The 19,176-nt window shown below is 42.4% G+C and overlaps 1 protein-coding gene and 1 long non-coding RNA gene across 4 annotated transcripts; one reads left to right on the forward strand and one right to left on the reverse strand.

Moving 5' to 3' along the window:
- Positions 1-749: 749 nt before the first annotated feature.
- On the reverse strand, positions 750-1,316 carry LOC146392118 (uncharacterized). Its single transcript, XR_014801524.1, has 3 exons — positions 1,212-1,316; positions 999-1,075; positions 750-913 (listed from the first exon to the last, which is right to left on the reverse strand). It is a non-coding gene; the product is annotated as an uncharacterized LOC146392118 (long non-coding RNA).
- A 66-nt stretch (positions 1,317-1,382) lies between these two features.
- sh3tc2 (SH3 domain and tetratricopeptide repeats 2) lies at positions 1,383-18,827 on the forward strand. 3 transcript variants are annotated; one of them, XM_084941943.1, is made up of 23 exons: positions 1,383-1,631; positions 5,287-5,395; positions 6,504-6,602; positions 7,469-7,603; positions 8,382-8,509; positions 8,705-8,810; positions 8,961-9,104; positions 11,680-11,878; positions 11,963-12,036; positions 12,184-12,379; positions 12,623-12,759; positions 12,974-13,024; positions 13,120-13,424; positions 13,578-13,772; positions 14,097-14,957; positions 15,065-15,285; positions 15,404-15,570; positions 15,829-16,006; positions 16,111-16,261; positions 16,499-16,621; positions 16,711-16,861; positions 16,982-17,178; positions 17,734-18,827. In XM_084941943.1, the coding sequence occupies exons 2-23, from the start codon at positions 5,371-5,373 to the stop codon at positions 18,553-18,555; spliced, it is 4,665 nt and encodes a 1,554-aa protein (XP_084798069.1). In that variant the 5' UTR covers positions 1,383-1,631; positions 5,287-5,370; the 3' UTR covers positions 18,556-18,827. The 3 variants fall into 3 exon arrangements, with proteins under 3 accessions (XP_084798069.1, XP_084798061.1, XP_084798078.1); XM_084941935.1 differs by lacking the exon at positions 5,287-5,395 and having other exon boundaries at positions 1,383-5,286; XM_084941952.1 differs by lacking the exon at positions 5,287-5,395.
- The last annotated feature ends 349 nt before the right edge of the window (positions 18,828-19,176 follow it).

The raw sequence follows: 19,176 nt of genomic DNA on the forward strand, positions 1-19,176 counted from the left end.
TGCCCTCCATAACTGACAGTAAAGCCAAACATCCACTGCTGACATCACTCTGTTCTTTCGAATGGAAACTGTTTCTTTAAGTATGCCAAGCAGTGGAAAACAACCACAGTCAGCACAAATAACACATGACAGACACATCATTTAGTTGCACTACTAATGTGTTGCAAAACTGTTTGTGTGTGTGTGCGTGGTTGTGTTGTTTTTGGTCTTATCATTCATTTGTTTATCAGTTGGATGTAATGTGTCTTTTGTTTGTCATTCGCACCGTGGCCATGTGTCCACTATCAGTAGCACTGATCAGCAGTGTGCTGCATTCTTCACTAAATCTCACAATCCTTGCCCTTTGTCCACTCACATGGCAAGGGGAAAGTGCACATACCCACTCCGTGTTTTACCATTCATCCTGCAATGCTGTGCTTGCTTGTTTCTACTTATTCCTGGCTATTTGTAATTTGCTGATATTTAATGCTTTCACCCCCCTCCCCTCCAACACTCTCAGACTATTGGAAGCAGAGCAAAATAAATGGTCTGTGTCCTCCAGCCTTGCATAGCCAGTTGCACGATCACATGAGCACCACAGGGACGATGTTGTGTGTTCAGGGTGACTTAGTGGTGGTGTACTTGGGGCTACATAATCAGTTCCAGAGTTTATATTTAACTAAGCACGCAAAAGAAACAGAAAAAAAAACAAAACATGGCAGACCAAAGCACTGCCGCCTTGGGGTTTATTATCACTGCACACACAGATATGCATAACAGAGATACATAGCCCAGTGAATGACAAGAGGTCACTGCTGTGCCTTTTTGTTTTGTTTTGTTTTTGTAGTGTCATGCAGCATGCCAGGATAAATATTTCACACTTCCAGGCATCACTCTGGACATTTCGCACATTCAGTGGACTTGTTGAGCAGGCCTGTGAAAAAAACAGGAGTTTAATGAAGATGAGTGATTTGTCAGGTATGTGCTGAACAATGCAAAGAGAGAAAAAACAAACAAACCCAAAACAAAGCAGGTGATTACTCAGTCATCTAAACGTCTGACATCATTAGTGGTGCATCAAGACAAGCTGGTGAGACTGGTGTTGTAGAATGGGAAGAGAGAAAGTATTTATTATTGTGCATCTGGTACTCTAACTACGAAGAATGTTGTAATCGTGCAACAGGTTTGAATAGTTTTGAGAAGATAGATTGAGGATATATTTATAACCTGACCTCTTTTCGGTTTAGTCCTCTGTGGGATCCTGTTTCCAGATTCTGACAGAAAGAGGAAGTTTTTTATGCATGAGGGTGAGTGAGGGGAAGAAACAGGGAGAGAGAGAGAGAGAAAAGGAGGCCCTACGACTGCCCCAAAGTAAATGTAGGAGGAGTTACAGGGGAAAAAACTTCCTCGGTCAGTGGCACGCTGTTTCGGATCGCCTTTGAAGCGACAGGCACGCACACAAACCCACATTCTCACTCACTTCCACACTTTTTCGCTGTTTCCTTTGCTTTCACCCGCGGAGATTGACAGCACACTGAGCCGCTGTCATGACGCGCAGCTCACCGGTTACCGCTCACGGTACATTCATTAGATACGTTCTGCCACGCACACCAGGAATGAACTGAAAAGACAGAGCTGGCACCAACAGAGAGGTAAGAATGTGCTTTTAGCTGATCTTTAAGTTTCGTGGTGTCATAAACTTTATTCCGTTGGGCAGTCGCTGCTGTACTTTGTACCATGAGGCTGTTGTCAGTCTCTAGTGAAAACGGTAAACAGTTTTCTGAACGTTTGAATGAGCAGTGGCTGCCAAGTAGTGATTTCAGTTCCTCGGTTTCACTAATCGTTTGACAGTAAATAGTTACAGATTCTCCCAAAAGGTCAGAAAACTCAAGTAAGCCGCAATCCAAAGGCTTCTTAGAATCAGACTGTAATGAACTGTGGAAATTATCCACCACATTTTGCAGTGATCGACCACAGTGTGTGTTTAAGGGATCCAAATGTCTCTGTGTAACTGTGGGAATCTCCCTGCAGGGAGCTCTCTCCGTCCCAGACACACAGGCATGTGAGTGAGTTAACAGGGGGTTATAGTCTAAACTTAGAGCTCATAGCCCCTGTCTCACATTTCTCTCTGCTAACTTCTCTCCCACATGTTTGCCGTCTACCAGCCTACGTTGTACACCCAGAGACACCTCACCTCAAACATCTCCTGCATAGTCATGCAGTTGGACGCAGCCACACACACAGCTGATCACACCATATGTCTCTCATTATGCTAGATGTTATTGTCATGGCCCACAGAGTGTCACAATAGTGTACCAGGCTGTGGCTGTGGCTTCAGACTGTGTGGAGACTGGGAGGTTGTTTAAGGTATGTGGTCATTAGTTACAACAGCCCCTGTCATTACAAGCAATGCATGATGTGTCTGAGGTTTAACAAGTCAGCAATCGTGCATTGTTTATAAGAGACTTTAGTGAAGTGGTGTGACAGCCTCACTCAGAAGAGGAAGGGTTTTGAACACTGCCGCTTAGAGGAAACAATAGTTTTATCTAAAGGTGTTTGGTAAAGAGGATATATGTGACTTGTATAATCAATTTACCTTTTTTTATTGATAGTATCTATGGGTGTTATGGAGACAGCTGCTGTTAGCTTTTGATGCTAACAAAGGCCTGTGCATGTGACTGCACATATGAGCTTGGAGACCAGTCTGAGTTTATTAGATTGGATATTTGTTGAACAATGGCAAACAAGCAGGGCTGTACAGAGAGCGTCAGGATATTCCCCGCCATGGCTCCTGCTTGTTTACAGCTTTCTGCCTCACCAGGCACACATGCGAAGATTCAGTCATGAAGAAGAGGAGACCAGTTACAGACAAGAATATCAGGCCTCTGCATCGCCTAATTTTGCGGAAGCAATTGTTTTCCAACATCAGTGATTGCAGCTGACAGGAGGCGTGTAAGGCATCAGCTGTTTCTATCACCTCATTACATCAATTGGCTCCTCCATCTCGGTTAACAGGGTAATCTGCAATTTGCTGTGTCTGGTGTTAGACAGTATTGACAAAGTGATGGAAAGCTGGCATTTGACACTTGAAAGGTAGAAAATTCTGAAAGATGCTTTATATTTTGTCAGCGGTAAATCAAACTTGTCTCACACAGGAACCATAAATCTGACTATCAAAGCCAAGGATTGTTATAGTTTTAGAACATTTATTAATTGATGTATACTTCCAATCTACTCAGGTTTAATCTCTATATAAGCTTATTTTTACGGCATGTGATGTTAATGTCATCAATTCAACACTTTTTGGTAGTTTTATTCACTTTCCGATTAAAGTATCAGAATAGATAAGTATAGATATGTGCACATTGATTTTGCTGTAAAACCTACTGTAGTAGTTCAGTTTCAGTCATTTTTAAATTAATGTAAAGTCCCTGTAAAGACTTCTCTACCTCCTATCTGATAACACACAGTGATCAACCACAGATCAACCACAGCTGACCAGTCGATCTGGTCAGCTGTGGTTGATCTGTGTGGAATCTGCATCTTCTCCATGTCCCTGTGTGATTCGTTCTGTAGAGCTTGACCAATTTATTGACGGGCAAATATTATCAGCTGGTATTGGCTATCTAACAATACCGGCATTTATAACAGCTTATAAATAATATTTTATAATAATCAACAATTTTAAGAGTGTTCACGTTGCATAGTTTTTCTACCAGAAGGCACTCTGCAAGTTTCCTTTTGGGAACACACATTTGGAACGCCACAAAAAACCAATAACAGCTGATCTGAGTAGAGTCGTGCAGAACGTAAGTGGGTAACTACAGGTAACAAATGTTAGGGAAATGTATGCTTCAGTGTCTGAAAGAGCAAAAACAAACCCCAAAAAACCCTGATATATATCAGGATTCGATCTTATCATTATTGATCTTAAACATATTATATCAGCTGGGCTCGACTCTGAGCACACTGGCCTCCTACCACAGTCCAGAGACGTGCATATTTAGGTGAACTGGTGATTCTAAATTGGTTGTGAATGGGACTGTCAATAGTTGTCTGTTTCTTTGTATTAGCCCTGTGATGGACTGCCAACATAGGCCCCAGCCGTGTCTGCCCCTGAATTGGATAAGTGGTTAAGAAAATGAATGAGAGAGAGAGAGAGATTAAATATAGGAAAGTGATTAGTTACCATTTAGCTTTTATGTTTAGCAGTTATAATTGACATAAACACTGTCAATTATAACTACTTCTGTCTATACTCTGCATGTTGAAGAGAAATCATAATATGGGTAACTGTTTTTTTTATATATGTTTTAAGAATGGAGAGAATTTCACATTCTCAATGGAGCCATTGTTGTATTATTTACCGTGTCCCTCTCTGATGGTAATGGGTCGCGTAAGGTCAATTATTCTAATTTTCCCCTCCCTTTGATGCGCTTAATTATCAGGGGTGTCTCATAAGTGAGAACAATGGCATCTATCACGATCTTCTCACCACGCCATCTCTATTTTCAGCATTCAGCTTTTTTTTTCTCAGTGACCTCACACTGTAGAAAGAGGCTTTTCTGCGGTGCTCTTGTTATGTCACTTTGCCATCTGATGGTAGAAAGCTGAGTTGGGTTAAACTCTGTGTTGGAGATGAACTGATCCTCAACCTGTGTCACCAGGAAACTCTTATCCCCACTTAGCGCTGACCTTGCAGCCTGTCCCTCTATGGAATCACCTTACTGTGTATCAGCAATACGTTATCCCAGCAACAAACACACACACACATTGTCTATGTGACACACATTCTGTGCATATTTTCACTGACACACACAACACATAAGAACGCTATCACTGAGGCCTGCCCCCCCACCCCCCTACACACTCATACCAATCGCAGAGAGTGCTTTGTGCATTCACTGACTGGCTGGGCAGTTACTGAAGAGAGAGAGAGCAAGACTGGTGGGAGGGGGAAGATGGAGACAGCAAGACACAGAAATATTAGAAAGAGAAGCAGACAGATAGAGAAGAAGAAGAAATTAATACTGGGGGGGACATTAGAGACAGATCCTAACTGGTGGGAAGACAGACTGAGCAGGGCAGGAAGGAGAGTACAGAAATAGGAAGGGAGCCGGGAATTGTCCAGTAGAGAGGAAGAGAGGGAGTTGTTGTTGTTAAAGAGACTGAGAGGAACTGATGGGATGGCATTGATCTCTGGGAGCTGCCGACTCCTGGGCCAGATGGCGTCTTGTTGCTGCAGACCTCTCCTCAGCTCCTCCTGTTGCGGACCGCTCATCAAACTGTGCCTCTCCTCATTCACAGGTCGGTCCCACTCCGTTCTCTGTGCTCTGCTGCCATGAGCAACTGCTACAGTCATATAGGCAGGAGCAGTAATCAGTATACAACATGGGTAATACACTTAGCCAAGAAGGTAAAAAAAAATAAAAATAATAAAAAGGGGGGAGGCATGGTGTGTTTCTGCACTGTGACTGCATGACTTTGCTTGTGTTGACTCAAGCAGTCCCAGTGGTGCTAACTGTCCTCCGTGTTGTAGAATGGAAAGAATAGGCTTTTGTCCTCTTAGGCATAATGTCATGTTGCATACTGTGTTACTAAATTGTGTGCTCCCATTGTTTTGTGAATGCTTTGCATCAAGATAATGATGTTCTTTTGTGGTTCTGCACTGACAACACATGTAAAAAGTGGAATTCTAATCTGAATTTTTACAGTTTTTTTTCCTTTTTAAAATTTAAATTACGTCTGATGTTGTGACCACGGTGACATAAATGTGTGCTCTGAGGAGTCAGGGGCAGAGCAGCTGAGTGTGTGTATGAGTAAGCCTGGAGGTCTTAATGATGTCAGTGCAGTTGTGTGTCCGTGCTCGGCCTGTGTGTGTTTAACGTCTGTGTATACCCTTAACAACTCCTCAAACTAACGAAAAAGCTCAAGTTTGCCTCCGTCTCCCTAAGTGATGTCAGCACTCTCCCCACCCAGAAACATATTTGTTTAAAAAAACCAGAAGATCCTTCTCTCCCATCTGTAAGGTAAAGCTACACCCAGGAGGATCTTGACTTAAAGACTAAAAATATATTAAAGGACTGAAAGCAAATATTAAACTCAACTCATATCTTTTTGTTTTGTTGAGTTTGCAAACCCTCCTTAATGAACCTTGATATGAATGAAATAACTTCCTGGATTCTTTGCTGGTTACTTTTTAACACCTGCGAGGAAATGGTCTACCTTATAAGTATTCAAAAAGGTGATTAATGAGGACAGTAATGAGATTTGGGGTACTGATAAGCAACATTTGTTTGATTTATTTATTTTTTTTAAAGATAGGTTAGCTAATTGCTAAGTGACTGCTGGCTGTAGCTTTGTATTAACCAGTAGATGCAGGAGTGCTGGATCAAAGAAAGTACATTATGCATGTATCCCCAAATTTTTAGACTATTACTGGTGTGATATTTAACACTCTATTGCTTAGGATCATAGACACAATTCAATTTTTTTCAGTATTGTCATTGCTTTTCTTTTTCCAGACATCTCTCCTGCCGAACTGGATGCTCTATGGAGGGAACCGCCATATACTCTCGGTGGAGCTAATGAACACTTCCCAGGAAATGACATCATGACTCAAGGTGTGTTAGCTATGTTGCACCAAACAGCCGGATGTTTGGGATCAGTCTGAAATCATAATATTATTAAGTGCCCGATTAGTTTAGAGTACAAATAAGTCATCAGCATTCATGTGAGAAGGAGCGGTGCTGCTTGCGCCGTGTTCAAGCAGAGGAAGTGTTTGGGATATCCTCCCTGCACAATGGAACAAACCAGGGACAGCCCGTATCAACTTTCCTGACAAAAAAAAAGCCTGTGCATTCAGCTTGCTGCAGGTTTAGAAATGATTAAGATCCTGTTTACTTAAATGGCTGGCACAGAAAAAGTGCTAGAGTAATTGGTGATATGTCTAAAGCTGTAATCTACTAAAGTATGTAGCAAATGAGTTTAAACTGAGCATAAAATGAAAAACTTGACAAACAAACACTTCTTACAACATCCGGTTTTGGAAGATAGGATGGGTGGTGTCAGTTGACGGACTACTGTGGATTTTAGTGGATATATCAGGAAGAAAGTCTAGAAACTACTTTTAAATTCACGAGTTCATCCTGTTCAAATACAGACTGCAGCGTGTTGTTTTTGTAAATAGCAAAGAGCGATTGCTGTCTTGTGTCATCTGGTAACATTCCCAGTTTAATCTCCATGCCAGTCTGGAACATGCATTGCAGTAGCAATCTACTCTTAAAGCCCTTGTGTTGTCTGTTTTGATAAAATAGTTTCCACATACAACATCCACGTCTCGATTACACCTCAAATGTGAAATGCTGTTTAGGAAACACTGCCTTAACCAAAAGTACGCTGAGTTTCCTCTCCTCATTTTCTTCTTGTTTAAAATTTAAGATCTAAACTAGATTCAGGAACTGTTTCATGACTTTGTTTCCTCTTTCAGGTGCGGGTGAAGAGGAGGATGTTGCAATAGTAATATCAGGTGAAGGTACGGTGGAGCCTGACAGTTACTGGAAGAAGAGGAAGGAGGCCTTCCTTAGAGGAAGTACTGTGTCACTGGGAGACAAATTCTCTTCAGGTACACTTTGTGGCGCTTTTACTCGAATTATTTGCCTGGATTGTGTTGCCTTATTACTGGAAAACTTGCTTTCGTATAAGCTTTGCTAAACTAATTTCATACACAGGACCGTTTCCCATGCATATTATATTTATGCATACTGATGAACAACATTCCCCGTCTGCTAATGTTTTACTCACTCAGCATTTTAACTTCATCCATCATTTGCCCTCAGGTTCTTCCTCTCAAATGGATTTAAATGGCCACACTGAGTGTCCAGTAAAAGGCCTAATAGCTTTGTTATTCCTCTGAGGAATCACATTGTGCTCACAAAGCATCTTCCTGAAATATAAGCTCTCAGAGAAAATATTTTACAAAATCTTGTAAAATATTTTACAAGATTCGGTTTTATGTTTTACTTTTTTGGAGATACTCTGAATAGTGGAACAAAAGGATTTAAAATGCCCTCCATATTTATTCCTGGTTAGCTGTAGCTCAGGTAGAGTGGGTGATGTACTAACTGGAAGGTTGGTGGTTTGATTCCTGGCTGCTCCAATCTGTGCTGTAAAGTATTTTGGGGCAAGATACTGAACCTTAAGTGTTTCAGTGCATTCATCAGAATGCGAATGTGCGTGAATGGGTGAAGGAAACATGTTATATAAAGCGCTTTGAGTACAATATAAGTGAAGTAGAAAAGGCTAATTCTTTATATTCCTCATTATTTCACTGCAATAACCAATTTAAACTGTTAAAATTAAAAGTGTTGATAACCCCAGAGCGCATTTTGTCCTCTTGCTAGAAATCGTGCTGCTGTTCACCGGACGACGGCGTTCCAGTGCAGATTCTGACCGGACCCTCCAGGAGGCGCTACGCACACGACTCCGAGTGGTGGAGAGCAACAGCCAGGACGTCATACAGCTCTTCAAAGTGAGTCCCTATGATGAAGACAACACATAAGCTTTCCTACACTTCTAAACTTTCTGATATAATAATGAAAAAGTAGTATGTTTTTACCATATAATGAGTTCATATTACGCAGTATTATATACTGTACATGTAATGTGCACTTTATAGAGATGGCTTAATGATTTTTTACTGTAACGTGAGACTTTGTTTCTGCAGGACTTGTCTGCACGTCTGGTCTCTGTCCACGCTGAGAAGGATAGCTTTGTACTCACATTCAAAACTGTAGAGGAAATCTGGAAGTTTTCAACATACCTTGCACTAGGTAGGACTAATAAGCATCCTTCTGGATGACATTTCAATGTCTGTATTCTCTCTTTTTCGTCTTTGTTGTGCCATCATCACAGTAATACTTCTGGTTGGCTTGAGTATAAGCAGTAGTATTTCATCTGGTGCTGCATGTGCTCTTGCCCAGGGTATGTGGCTCGTTGCTTGGAAAACTTCCTCTGCGATCCGTCATTCTGGCTGGACCCAGAGCTGCTCAGTGACTTGCAGATCAGTGTGACGGTGGATGAGGAACATCTGGCCACACTGTACCTTGGACTTTTACTCCAGGAAGGTCAGTAGTGTTGTAAGCGCAGTGATTCATGTCACTGAAATGTAAGGGTTTGTTTTATCAGGCCTGGCATTGCACAGGGATAACAGGTGGAGGGAAAAGGTTAAGCATCTGTAAATAGAAATGAGATCCTGTCAGTAAATCAGTGATCCAAAGTCTATACTTTAGACTCTAAAGCTTCTGCCTGTATTTCAAAATGTTAATCTATTGATTCATAATAAGATTTAAAAAAGGCAAGGCAAGGCAAGTTTATTCGTATAGCACAATTCAACAACAAGGTGATTCAAAGTGCTTTACAGAGACATTAGAAATAAAAACAAATAAAAAGCATGATTTAAAATTGATTAAAACAAGCAGACAAACAAACTAACTAATTAACAAACAAACAAACAAAACAGTATATAAAATCAAAACAGATAAAATCAGAACAATAGATAAAATCAGTAGTTAAAATGTTAGTTTTGAAATTTAAGCTTAAGTGTGGATTTGGTGCTTTATTCAAATGCAGCTGAGAACAGGTGAGTCTTCAACCTGGATTTAAATAAACTGAGTGTTTCAGCTGATCTGAGGCTTTCTGGGAGTTTGTTCCAGATATTTGGAGCATAAAAGCTGAATGCAGCTTCTCCGTGTCTGGTTCTGACTCTGGGAACTGATAAAAGACCGGATCCAGATGACCTGAGGGATCTGGAAGGTTCATACTGGGTCAGGAGGTCACTGATGTATTTTGGTCCTAAACCATTCAGAGCTTTATAGACCAGCATCAGAACTTTAAAGTCTATCCTCCCACGGACAGGCAGCCAGTGTAAAGACCTCAGAGCTGGACTGATGTGGTCCACTTTTTTGGTCTTAGTGAGGACTCGAGCAGCAGAGTTCTGAATGAGCTGTAGTTGTCTGACTGATTTTTTAGGTAGACCTGTAAAGATGCTGTTACAGTAATCAAGCCTGCTAAAGATGAATGCATGGACTAGTTTTTCCAGGTCCTGTTGAGACATCAGATCTTTTATCCTTGATATATTCTTGAGGTGATAGTAAGCTGATTTTGTTATTGTCTTAATGTGTTTTTCTAAGTTTAGGTCTGCATCCATCACTACACCCAAATTTCTCGCCTGGTTTGTGGTTTTTAGATGTATAGATTGAAGTTCTCTGGTGACCTGTAATCGTTTTTCTTTGGCGCCAAAGACTATTACTTCAGTTTTGTTTTTGTTTAGCTGGAGAAAATTGTGGCACAACCAGTCATTAATTTCCTCAATGCATTTACCAAGAGCCTGTACAGGGCCTCGGTCTCCTGGTGACATTGTGATATATATTTGTGTGTCATCTGCATAGCTATGATAGTTTATTTTGTTGTTCTTTATAATCTGTGCCAGTGGGAGCATGTAAATGTTAAACAGAGGGGGTCCCAAGATGGAACCTTGGGGAACTCCACATGTGATACTTGTCTGCTCAGATGTGAAGTTACCTATTGATACAAAGTATTTCCTGTTTTCTAAGTATGTTTTGAACCAGTTTAGTACAGTTCCTGAAAGACCTGCCCAGTTCTCCAGTCGTTTGAGTAATATGTTGTGGTCAACTGTATCAAATGCTGCACTGAGATCCAGCAAAACTAAGACTGACATTTTTCCACTGTCTGTGTTCAGACATATGTCATTGAACACTTTGGTCAGAGCAGTTTCAGTGCTGTGGTTCTGTCTAAAACCTGACTGGAAGGCATCATAGCAGTTATTCTGTTTTAAGAAGTAATTGAGCTGTTGAGAAACTGCTTTTTCAATGATCTTACTTAAAAATGGGAGATTTGAGATCGGCCTGTAGTTGTTCATTTGTGTCTTGTCAAGATTGTCCGAAAGAAAGATAAAGTCAAATGAGTCATTGTCAGAGTAATCTTGAACTTAAGTAGTTAATTATAGGATGTTAACTGAGTTCACTGTGATTTGATCCCATTATTTTTAATCCATTTCTTTGTGACCCCAATTAAGACTTAATGAACAGATTGCCTCACATAGCTTAAGTAAAATTGTAGAACAGACCTGCCTCACATGTAGTGGAAGCACTTTTGTGCTGTGCGGAAACTAATTTAGAAACTACGATACACTTTTAATCAAGTCAACATTATAATCACACTTTTATTCATATCAGGTTTATAGAGTTACTGTTAAGCCAAAATCCCAAATTTGATCTGCTGTTTGAATGCATTAGACCTGAAGTACAACTTACTGCGCTGTTCTCCTCCATGAATGTGAATCGATTCCCTCCTGCCGGGGTAGCACAGACATCCCTTCTTTCTCTTGAACATATCCTTCAGGCAAAATGCATCATGGGAATGTATAATAGGACTGCAGTGCTGGCAAATAGTGGTGAAAATTACATTAACTTAATGGGCCAGGTTATAAAACATCCATCTTTTCCCAGTGACTGAATGAGGGCGCGGCAACTCTGGCAATTTTGCTGATTTTGAACTTAAGTGCAGTAACTTTTACCAGCATCATAAGCAATGACTAAAGACGGGTTTTGTGTTTCTTTGTGTTTCGGGCGGGGGAATAGCGAAGCTGATTCTCTCTACTAAAAATCAGTCTCCTTCTAGGATCCTGCTTTGCTAAGGCGCTGTTCACCAGAGCCGACAATGACGAGGATGAGGAGCAGCTGTCGTTCCAAAAGAATGACCTCTTGGTGGTGAGGGACACGGGGCAGGACGACATGTGGGAGGGCACCTTGCTCACCACAGGAAACCACGGCATGGTGCCAGTCACCGCCATGCAGCCCCTGCCCTACCCGTTCTATCAGTAAGTTGCTATCTGTTCCTCAAATTGACCACTTTACCTATGTGGAGTACGGTATTTGTTAAATTATACTTCCTGTTTGGTCAGGTGGTTCCTGAAGAAGTACCCAGTCTATGCTGGATGCTCACAAACAGAAAGGGAACCATTTGAGCATCCTATCGGTAAAGCTTTGCTATCACATGCAGCATACTGTAACCACAGTGCCTGTTGAAATGTAACTGCGTAACTAACTGATATACCCTTAAATTCCTAATCAGTGTGCTTAAAACTGTTGTTTCTTTTGCCCTTCATCTCATTAAATGCCTCAGTGACTGGCTCCTGTGTGGCAGTAGCTGACTACAGCCCAGTGGGACCAGATGAGCTCCCGCTCAGCCAAGGCGACGTTGTGGAGATCCAGGGTCTGCTGCTCCGAAGCCTGGGTGTTTTCATAGGACGACACACTTCAACTGGATGCCGCGGCTTTGTTCAAATAGCTCACGTCAAGCCTCTCAATACTGCACCCTTGTAAGAAAGTCTTTTTGTTTTGTAAATCCAGGCAGTGGCTTAAACTAGCTGGTCTCATTGTAACATGTGACGCTTCACCTTAAAATCACTTTATCGTGATACCATCTACGTTCCTTATGTCTTGTTTACAGTCTTCTGCTAATCTTTTATGAAATCCTATTTCGAGGACCCGCAGTCTGGACAGGGCGGATCAGGTGATGAGGCCTGGATAATCATAATGCTGCCTTTGTTTCTGTTACACAGAGATGGACAATTGGTCTTTCTAACCGAGGAGGAGAAAGCCAGCCTGGCTCAGGTTAACCCTTGCAGTTCTGAGCTGAGCGACAGCGGCCTGCTGGAAAGGCTTTTCTCGACTGACATCAGCTCCGTTTACAGGCTAGGTAAAGGAATGACTGGGCTCGCTGAGAAATGTTGCACTTTTAATTAGCTAGGGGAAAAGGGAGGGATCGTGTCATCGAGGCATAACTGAAATACAAGTCATGTTTGTTTCCTAAATAGCGGCCGTATTTGTAATTTATTCTGGGAAAGATAGTTTCCATCTGTGCTTCCAGCTGGAAAATCAATGCTGAATTGATTTACCTTGTGTGTTTCCAGATAGGCTGGATGAATCCGACTTCATGTACATTAGGAGTCGGCCAAAACATGGTAATGACTTTTTAAGAAGAAACCTGACGTTTACGATGCTGATGCCTTTGAGCAGCTTGAGAAAGGATTTATAATTATACCTGTCATCTTTACAGATCTTAAAGGCCTTACGAGCACTCGTCAAAGCATCATGTCAGAGAGAAGTGGAGTCACACCCACCCACCAGTCGTCCCCTCGCCAATCGCTCTCTCGCTCCTCTCCTCATCTGTCCCTCTGTCACTCTCTCAACCCTCTGCCACGAGAGGGAGAGCGCCTATCCTTCACCCTGGATGACACATTCAGAGAACTGGACGAGTTCCAGGAAGATCCTCCTCTCTTCTTGGAAGAGAACAGCTGGGATGGGGAGGAGTCAGAGAGCAGTGACCCTACACTGACTCTACTGAACCAGGAACACTTCCAGGTCTGCCTCATTTATTACATTACCCAAGTCTTTCTTTCTTATCCATGTTGAGCTTCCTGTGTCTGACTTTCATTAGGACATTTGCCCTCCCGTTAACTCGGTTAATGCCTAAAATTACTCTAAAATCCTTTGTTTGTTGTTTTTTACCCCCAGGATGCTTTCTTGCCCCTGTATGACCTGCAGTATTCCTTCCTGTGGGTGACCTTCAGTGGCAAGACTGAGGATGAGCTGTCAGGTCACCTTGAGAGTGTCAGAGAGTGTGCCAAGAGAATGGGAATGCACTGGGCGCATCGGCGGGCATGCTTTCTCCTGGGGAGACTATGTGCCAGGAAGCTAAAGTTCTCACAGGCATGTTTTTTTTTTCTTCATTTGTATTTACCATAAGTGTGCTTTGTAGGCTGTATGATTACATACTTTAGTGTTTTCTAAACAGAGATTTCAAGGCAAGCCTGTAACAAGACACCACACCGCACATTACCATTTACATAATATTGTAATAATAATAATGATGATGCTTTTTGCAGTGTGGCGAGAGATAAAATGAAGTGCACAAATTATTTGTCGCACCTTTTAAATGAAAATAGGTTTGAAACACCAAATTTTTGCTGCAGTTTTACTTGGTGGAACATATTTGTTTTCGATCTACATCAGTCTACAATCTTTTCTCCCTAGGCACGTGTATACTACGAGGAAGCTCTGAGCGTCAGTGTCGACAGCTTCTCTGATGTTCAGCTCCTCGTTGCCCTCTTCACAAACCTCACTGCTATTTACCTGAAGCAACGCATGACTGACAAGCTGCCCCAGACTCTGGAGAAGGCCAGCGCCCTGCTCCTATGCCTCCCCTCTCGTTCCTTCACATCGACCGATGAAGTCGAACTGCTCAAGGTGCTCCTGAGGAGATCGGTGGTGATGGTGGACAAGCACCTGGAGGCTCGTATCTGCTACCTCATGTCCACCCTCTTCCTGCTACTCAAGAAGAGCGATGACGCTCTTCCTTTTGTCGAGCGGCTCCAGTTTCTTTCGCTGACTCTGTCTGCCGCCGACGGGCAACCGATAGCTCCTTTGGATCTCAACTGGCTCCTCAGCTGGCTCTATCACTGCAAATACATGCCTTACTTAGCACTTGCCTCGCTGAGCCTGGATTCGAGACAGGACCACTCTCTCCACAATGTCTTTCAGAGGATTGAGTTATTTATCAGGAACTCTGTTCGTTTGAACCCCTGCTGGAAGGAAGGAACCTCACTGCTCCCTGCTCAGATCGTAGTTTACCTGCAGCAGACTCTGGCAATAGCCGAGCGCGGGGATGACATGAAGATCCAAAGGGACCTGTGTTTGGGCTTGGCCTCAGTTTACCAGCAGTACGGCGCTCTTGATAAAGCACTGCACTGTGCTCAACGAGCCGTGGAGAAAGGAGGCCACATCAATGAGGAGGAGGGATTTGAGGCATCTGTGTTGCTTGGGTGGTTGCTGGTGTTGACAGGCCAGGCTGAGAAGGCCCAGAGTGTTCTACAACCACTGCTCACATCACTACAGGTACAGCGACCAGTGATGAACTGGTGAAGAATGACGCACTCGCAGTGAATAATGTCTAAACAAACATGAATGTCATGGGTAATACGTGCCTTCGCATCTTTCTGCAGGGAACAGACAGTCCCACTCAGCGAGGTGTGATCCATAACTTGCTGGCTTTGTGTCTGAGGCGTCAGGGTCGCATCCCAGAGGCAGGATGGCACCTCCACTCTGCCTTGGTAATCTCCAGAGAAAATGGAAACCAAAGGAATCAGGCCCTGGCACTGGCCAACCTGGGGTGTCTGGCGCTGGACGCGGGGGCGTCTTTGATTGCAGAACGCTTCCTGGTCAGGTCAGATCTTTGACATTTTTTGAAAAATCTGCCACAGTTAAGTTTTGACAGATCAAACAAATCTAGCGTCTATAGGATTATTTAGTTTTGATATAATCTTATTTTCTCTTTATTTTAGATCCCTGTGCCTTTTTTGGGATCTCTGGGAAAGCCCGACAGATGAGGAGCACGTTCAAACCTACCTGTGGCTGGGGCGTAGCTACAAAGACAGGGGGCGGAGTCAGGACATCAGGGCATGCTATGAAATTGGGTTACTAATTGCACTACATGCCAAAAACTTGCACAGTAAGTACAAGTTCATTCATGAAACTTGCTGTAATGTACCTCCACTGAAAATGGCACCTTCAAGCATGCATTTAGGTTCATGTATTCGTGCACACTAACTACTAACTGCATGTAAATAGAGGACTTTGTATTAAAATTCAAGCAGGTAGTCTGTCCTTTAAGCCCACATGTATTACGTAACTATAAATAGAATATAAAAAAGGAATCAAAATATGACCAGTGTGATCAGCTGATTATGTTGATCTGAATTTTTCATAGGTCAGATGGTGGTGGCCAAGGTGCTGAGCCGACTGTATGCTGACATGCTGCTTTATGGTCAGAGCATTGTCTACTATGAGCACTGTGTGTCAGTGTCCAGAGAACTGAAGGATAAGAGACTGGAGGGGGAGTATCTGGAAAAGCTCAGTAGCCTCTACCTCACACTCAACGATGAGAGGTGAAGATTTGCATCTCATTTCTATGATTCTGTCTCTATCTGTAACCTAACATTTGTGTCTTAGATTTTATGTTTTTTTTTTTTAAATCGTGCATTCTGTGCAGGTCATCTCGTAAATCTCTCGACTACACCAAGCAAAGCTTGAGAATTTCTATCGATCTGGGAAAGAAAGAGGAAGAGTCTGAGACCTGGCTACAGGTCGGACGCATTTATTATCTCGTTTATGAGGATGAGTTGGCTGATATGTATTTACAGGTGAGGAGTGTTGGTGTGTGTACTGTAATGGGTAGAGTGAACTTTTTCCTTTCAGTGCCTTTTGTTGTTTCATAAATCTGGTATTCCTGGAATGTCGATATTCCACATTCCTGAGCAGCAAACAGTTCCCTTACTAAACAGTTAATGTTTTTACTTATGAAGTATAAAATAAGATCAAATGATAACATTTGATTACTTGTCCTTTTGTATTTTTTTGTTTGCTTGTTTGTTTTTCAGGCAGCAGTAAAGACAGCCTTAAGGATGAATGACCCTCACTTTGCCATGAGCATCTATGAGGAGGCAGGAGATGTTTACTTTAAAGGTCACAGGAACCGGATGGCTTCACTGCCGTTCTACAGGGTAAAAGGATACTTTTTTTGTTTTTTTTTTTCAATAACAAACTGTAGAAAGTTTGGATTCTCAGTAAAATTACTTATATTTGCTTTCAGGATGGGAGTCTGCCGTTTGCGAGGAGCATCGATGACATCCACTCAGAGTTTCGATTGTTAAGTAAACTCACAGACCTGCTGATGAATGAAAAGGAGCACGAGGAGGCTCTGCAGTACGCAACGCTGGCTGTCCAGGTCGCCAGCAAAACAGGTACAAAGTTGAGCCGTGCCTGAGCCTCATGTCTGTAATAATCCTCTCAATCCAGGTACAGTGTGGTATTTGTACTTGGAAAGATACTTTATAAAAAAAACTGACTTTTTTTTGCTTTAGGAGTGAGTGTGAATGAGAGGAGTGCTTACCATCGATTAGCTACAATTTACTACAGTCTGGAGCAGTATGAGATGGCAGAAAACTACTACCTGAAGTCGCTGTCACTGAGTCCGCCTGTCCTACAGCACCCAATGGAGGCTCGCTACTACACCAAGGTCTACTGCAGGCTGGGAAACTTCACTCTACACAAACTCAAGGTACAAGGGGCACAGTTACAGTGTTGCATTGGGAAAGATAGAGAGAGCACATTCCTAAAATGATCCTGTGTGGGGAAGCGACCGCACCGCCCCTCATTTTCTCCCTCATCTCGCTGAAGTCAGCGTTCTCAGAAAGAAATGGAAAAAATCATCCCAGAAAGAAAAAAGTAATAAGAGTGCGTTCTGACTCAGGCATATTTAATATTACTCTGTTAAGAGAAACACACATGCTCACACTGTAATTTCTTTTACACTTTAACCAATGATTTAGTGGCAGTATTAAAAATCGTATTGTTTTTCTGTATTAAAAATAACTTTCGAGAAATTACTTCTTCTGTTGGCGATGATCGATTTCACTGTCAAAAGCTGATGGCAAATGTAAGCTTTATCTTTCTATATGTCAAAATGACCTGCTCATGTTTTAATCATTGGCTGAGAAACGGTTACATCGCTTTCAGGTTCATCTCGTGGCGATGTAACCTTCAAATGTGGAAATTATGTGTTTGATTTTGACAAGACCAGCTCTGACCTCTGTTCTGCATGCTCGCTCTACAGGATGCTTTTGATGCAGTGGGCTACTTCCAGCTGGCTCTGGCAGCAGCACTTGAGGACCAAGCTAACCCTGAGGCTCTGTATGTGGTGTACATGAAGCTGGCCGAGATCCATGGCAACCACATGCCCGATGCTCAGCTCTGCCAAGTTTACAGAGACAGAGCCCAGAGTCTGAAGAGAGTTTTGGCTGGATTGGAAGGCGCTGCTGTTGGACAGGAAAACAAAGATGATGCAGATAGAGAGGCTGTCCAAAATATGGAAAGGAACTTGGATGCTGACGTGGGATATACAGAAAATTTGGTTAAGTCGAGCTCCTCTTTTTATTCTATACCTGAAAGTGTCACGAATGAAGATGACTTGGCTCCAAGAACTCATAGGATGCACGTGAAATCAGACAACAGATGCACAGACGCTAATCTTAGATTAGGTGCTAATGGGAAAACCCACCATAACTATCTTCCTGACTCAGTGGATGTGTCTGGCTCTGAGACAGATACCATCGCCAGTCAGTCGTACAGTGAGAGCATTTTCACGGAGTCCTTCGATACAGCCAAGGAGGACATGTCAGACTCCAGCAGCTCTACTGACACTCTACAAACTCAACTAAAGCCACCTGAACATAACATTCCCACTCAAATACCTGCTAATCGCACAAGTGATGTCACAGGAGACGCACAGACCAAAGACGCTGATTCTGATACTCAGGATGACGAAAACACCCTCACTAATGAGACTCCAGCTCAAACAGAGGCTGGTACTGACCAGCATGTTGTTATAAACAATGATGAAGCTCTAAGAGAGGACCAAAGAGAGAAATGGTTGTGAGACTGGTGGCGTTCACAGTTAACACGGAGGCACATAGTCTTTCTCCCTTTACGGATCTTGCCGGCTTTTGCTTCATCAGGTCACATGTGTCTTGGCAGGGAAAAAGCCACAGGGCACAAACCCAATACTGTAAATCTATGAGACAATTCGCTGATTTAGAGCATGTGCATTCTGTCTTATGCAATCACAGGGCACTGTGCTTGCAATATATGTTTTGTACGTTTTTGTATCTCTGGAAGATATGACACAAACATAAAAAAAGTGTTATTTTCTTTGCTGAGTGTTGATTTTTATGTGGTTGCCCAATCAAATAAGAGAGGAATATGCAGAGTATGTGCACGTTTCCATAAGGAAGAACCGATATAAAACACGAATAATAATTACTGCTCATTTGTACTGCCAGCCGTTACTGCTATAATGGTTGGTAGTATTAATGATTCTTTGTGGTAGCATTTCATGGGCAGTGCCACCCTTTCCAGTATATGCATACTAGAGATGGACCGATCCGATATTACGTATCGGTATCGGTCCGATACTGACCTAAATTACTGGATCGGATATCGGAGAAAAATAAAAAATGTAATCCGATCCATTAAATATCACGAAAGCACCTCACAAAAC

The sequence above is a fragment of the Perissodus microlepis genome, chromosome 2, assembly GCF_051167445.1.
Source record: "Perissodus microlepis isolate ML-2025 ecotype Zambia chromosome 2, ASM5116744v1, whole genome shotgun sequence".
Classification (NCBI taxonomy): domain Eukaryota; kingdom Metazoa; phylum Chordata; class Actinopteri; order Cichliformes; family Cichlidae; genus Perissodus; species Perissodus microlepis.

Bases quoted from the DNA above. Each gene is read 5' to 3' on its own strand.
- sh3tc2 (XM_084941935.1), top strand. From the start codon at position 5,166: ATGGCATTGATCTCTGGGAGCTGCCGACTCCTGGGCCAGATGGCGTCT. The intron at 16,007-16,110 runs GTGAAGATTTGC...CATTCTGTGCAG, and splicing joins CTCACACTCAACGATGAGAG to GTCATCTCGTAAATCTCTCG. The intron at 17,179-17,733 runs GTACAAGGGGCA...CTCGCTCTACAG, and splicing joins TCACTCTACACAAACTCAAG to GATGCTTTTGATGCAGTGGG.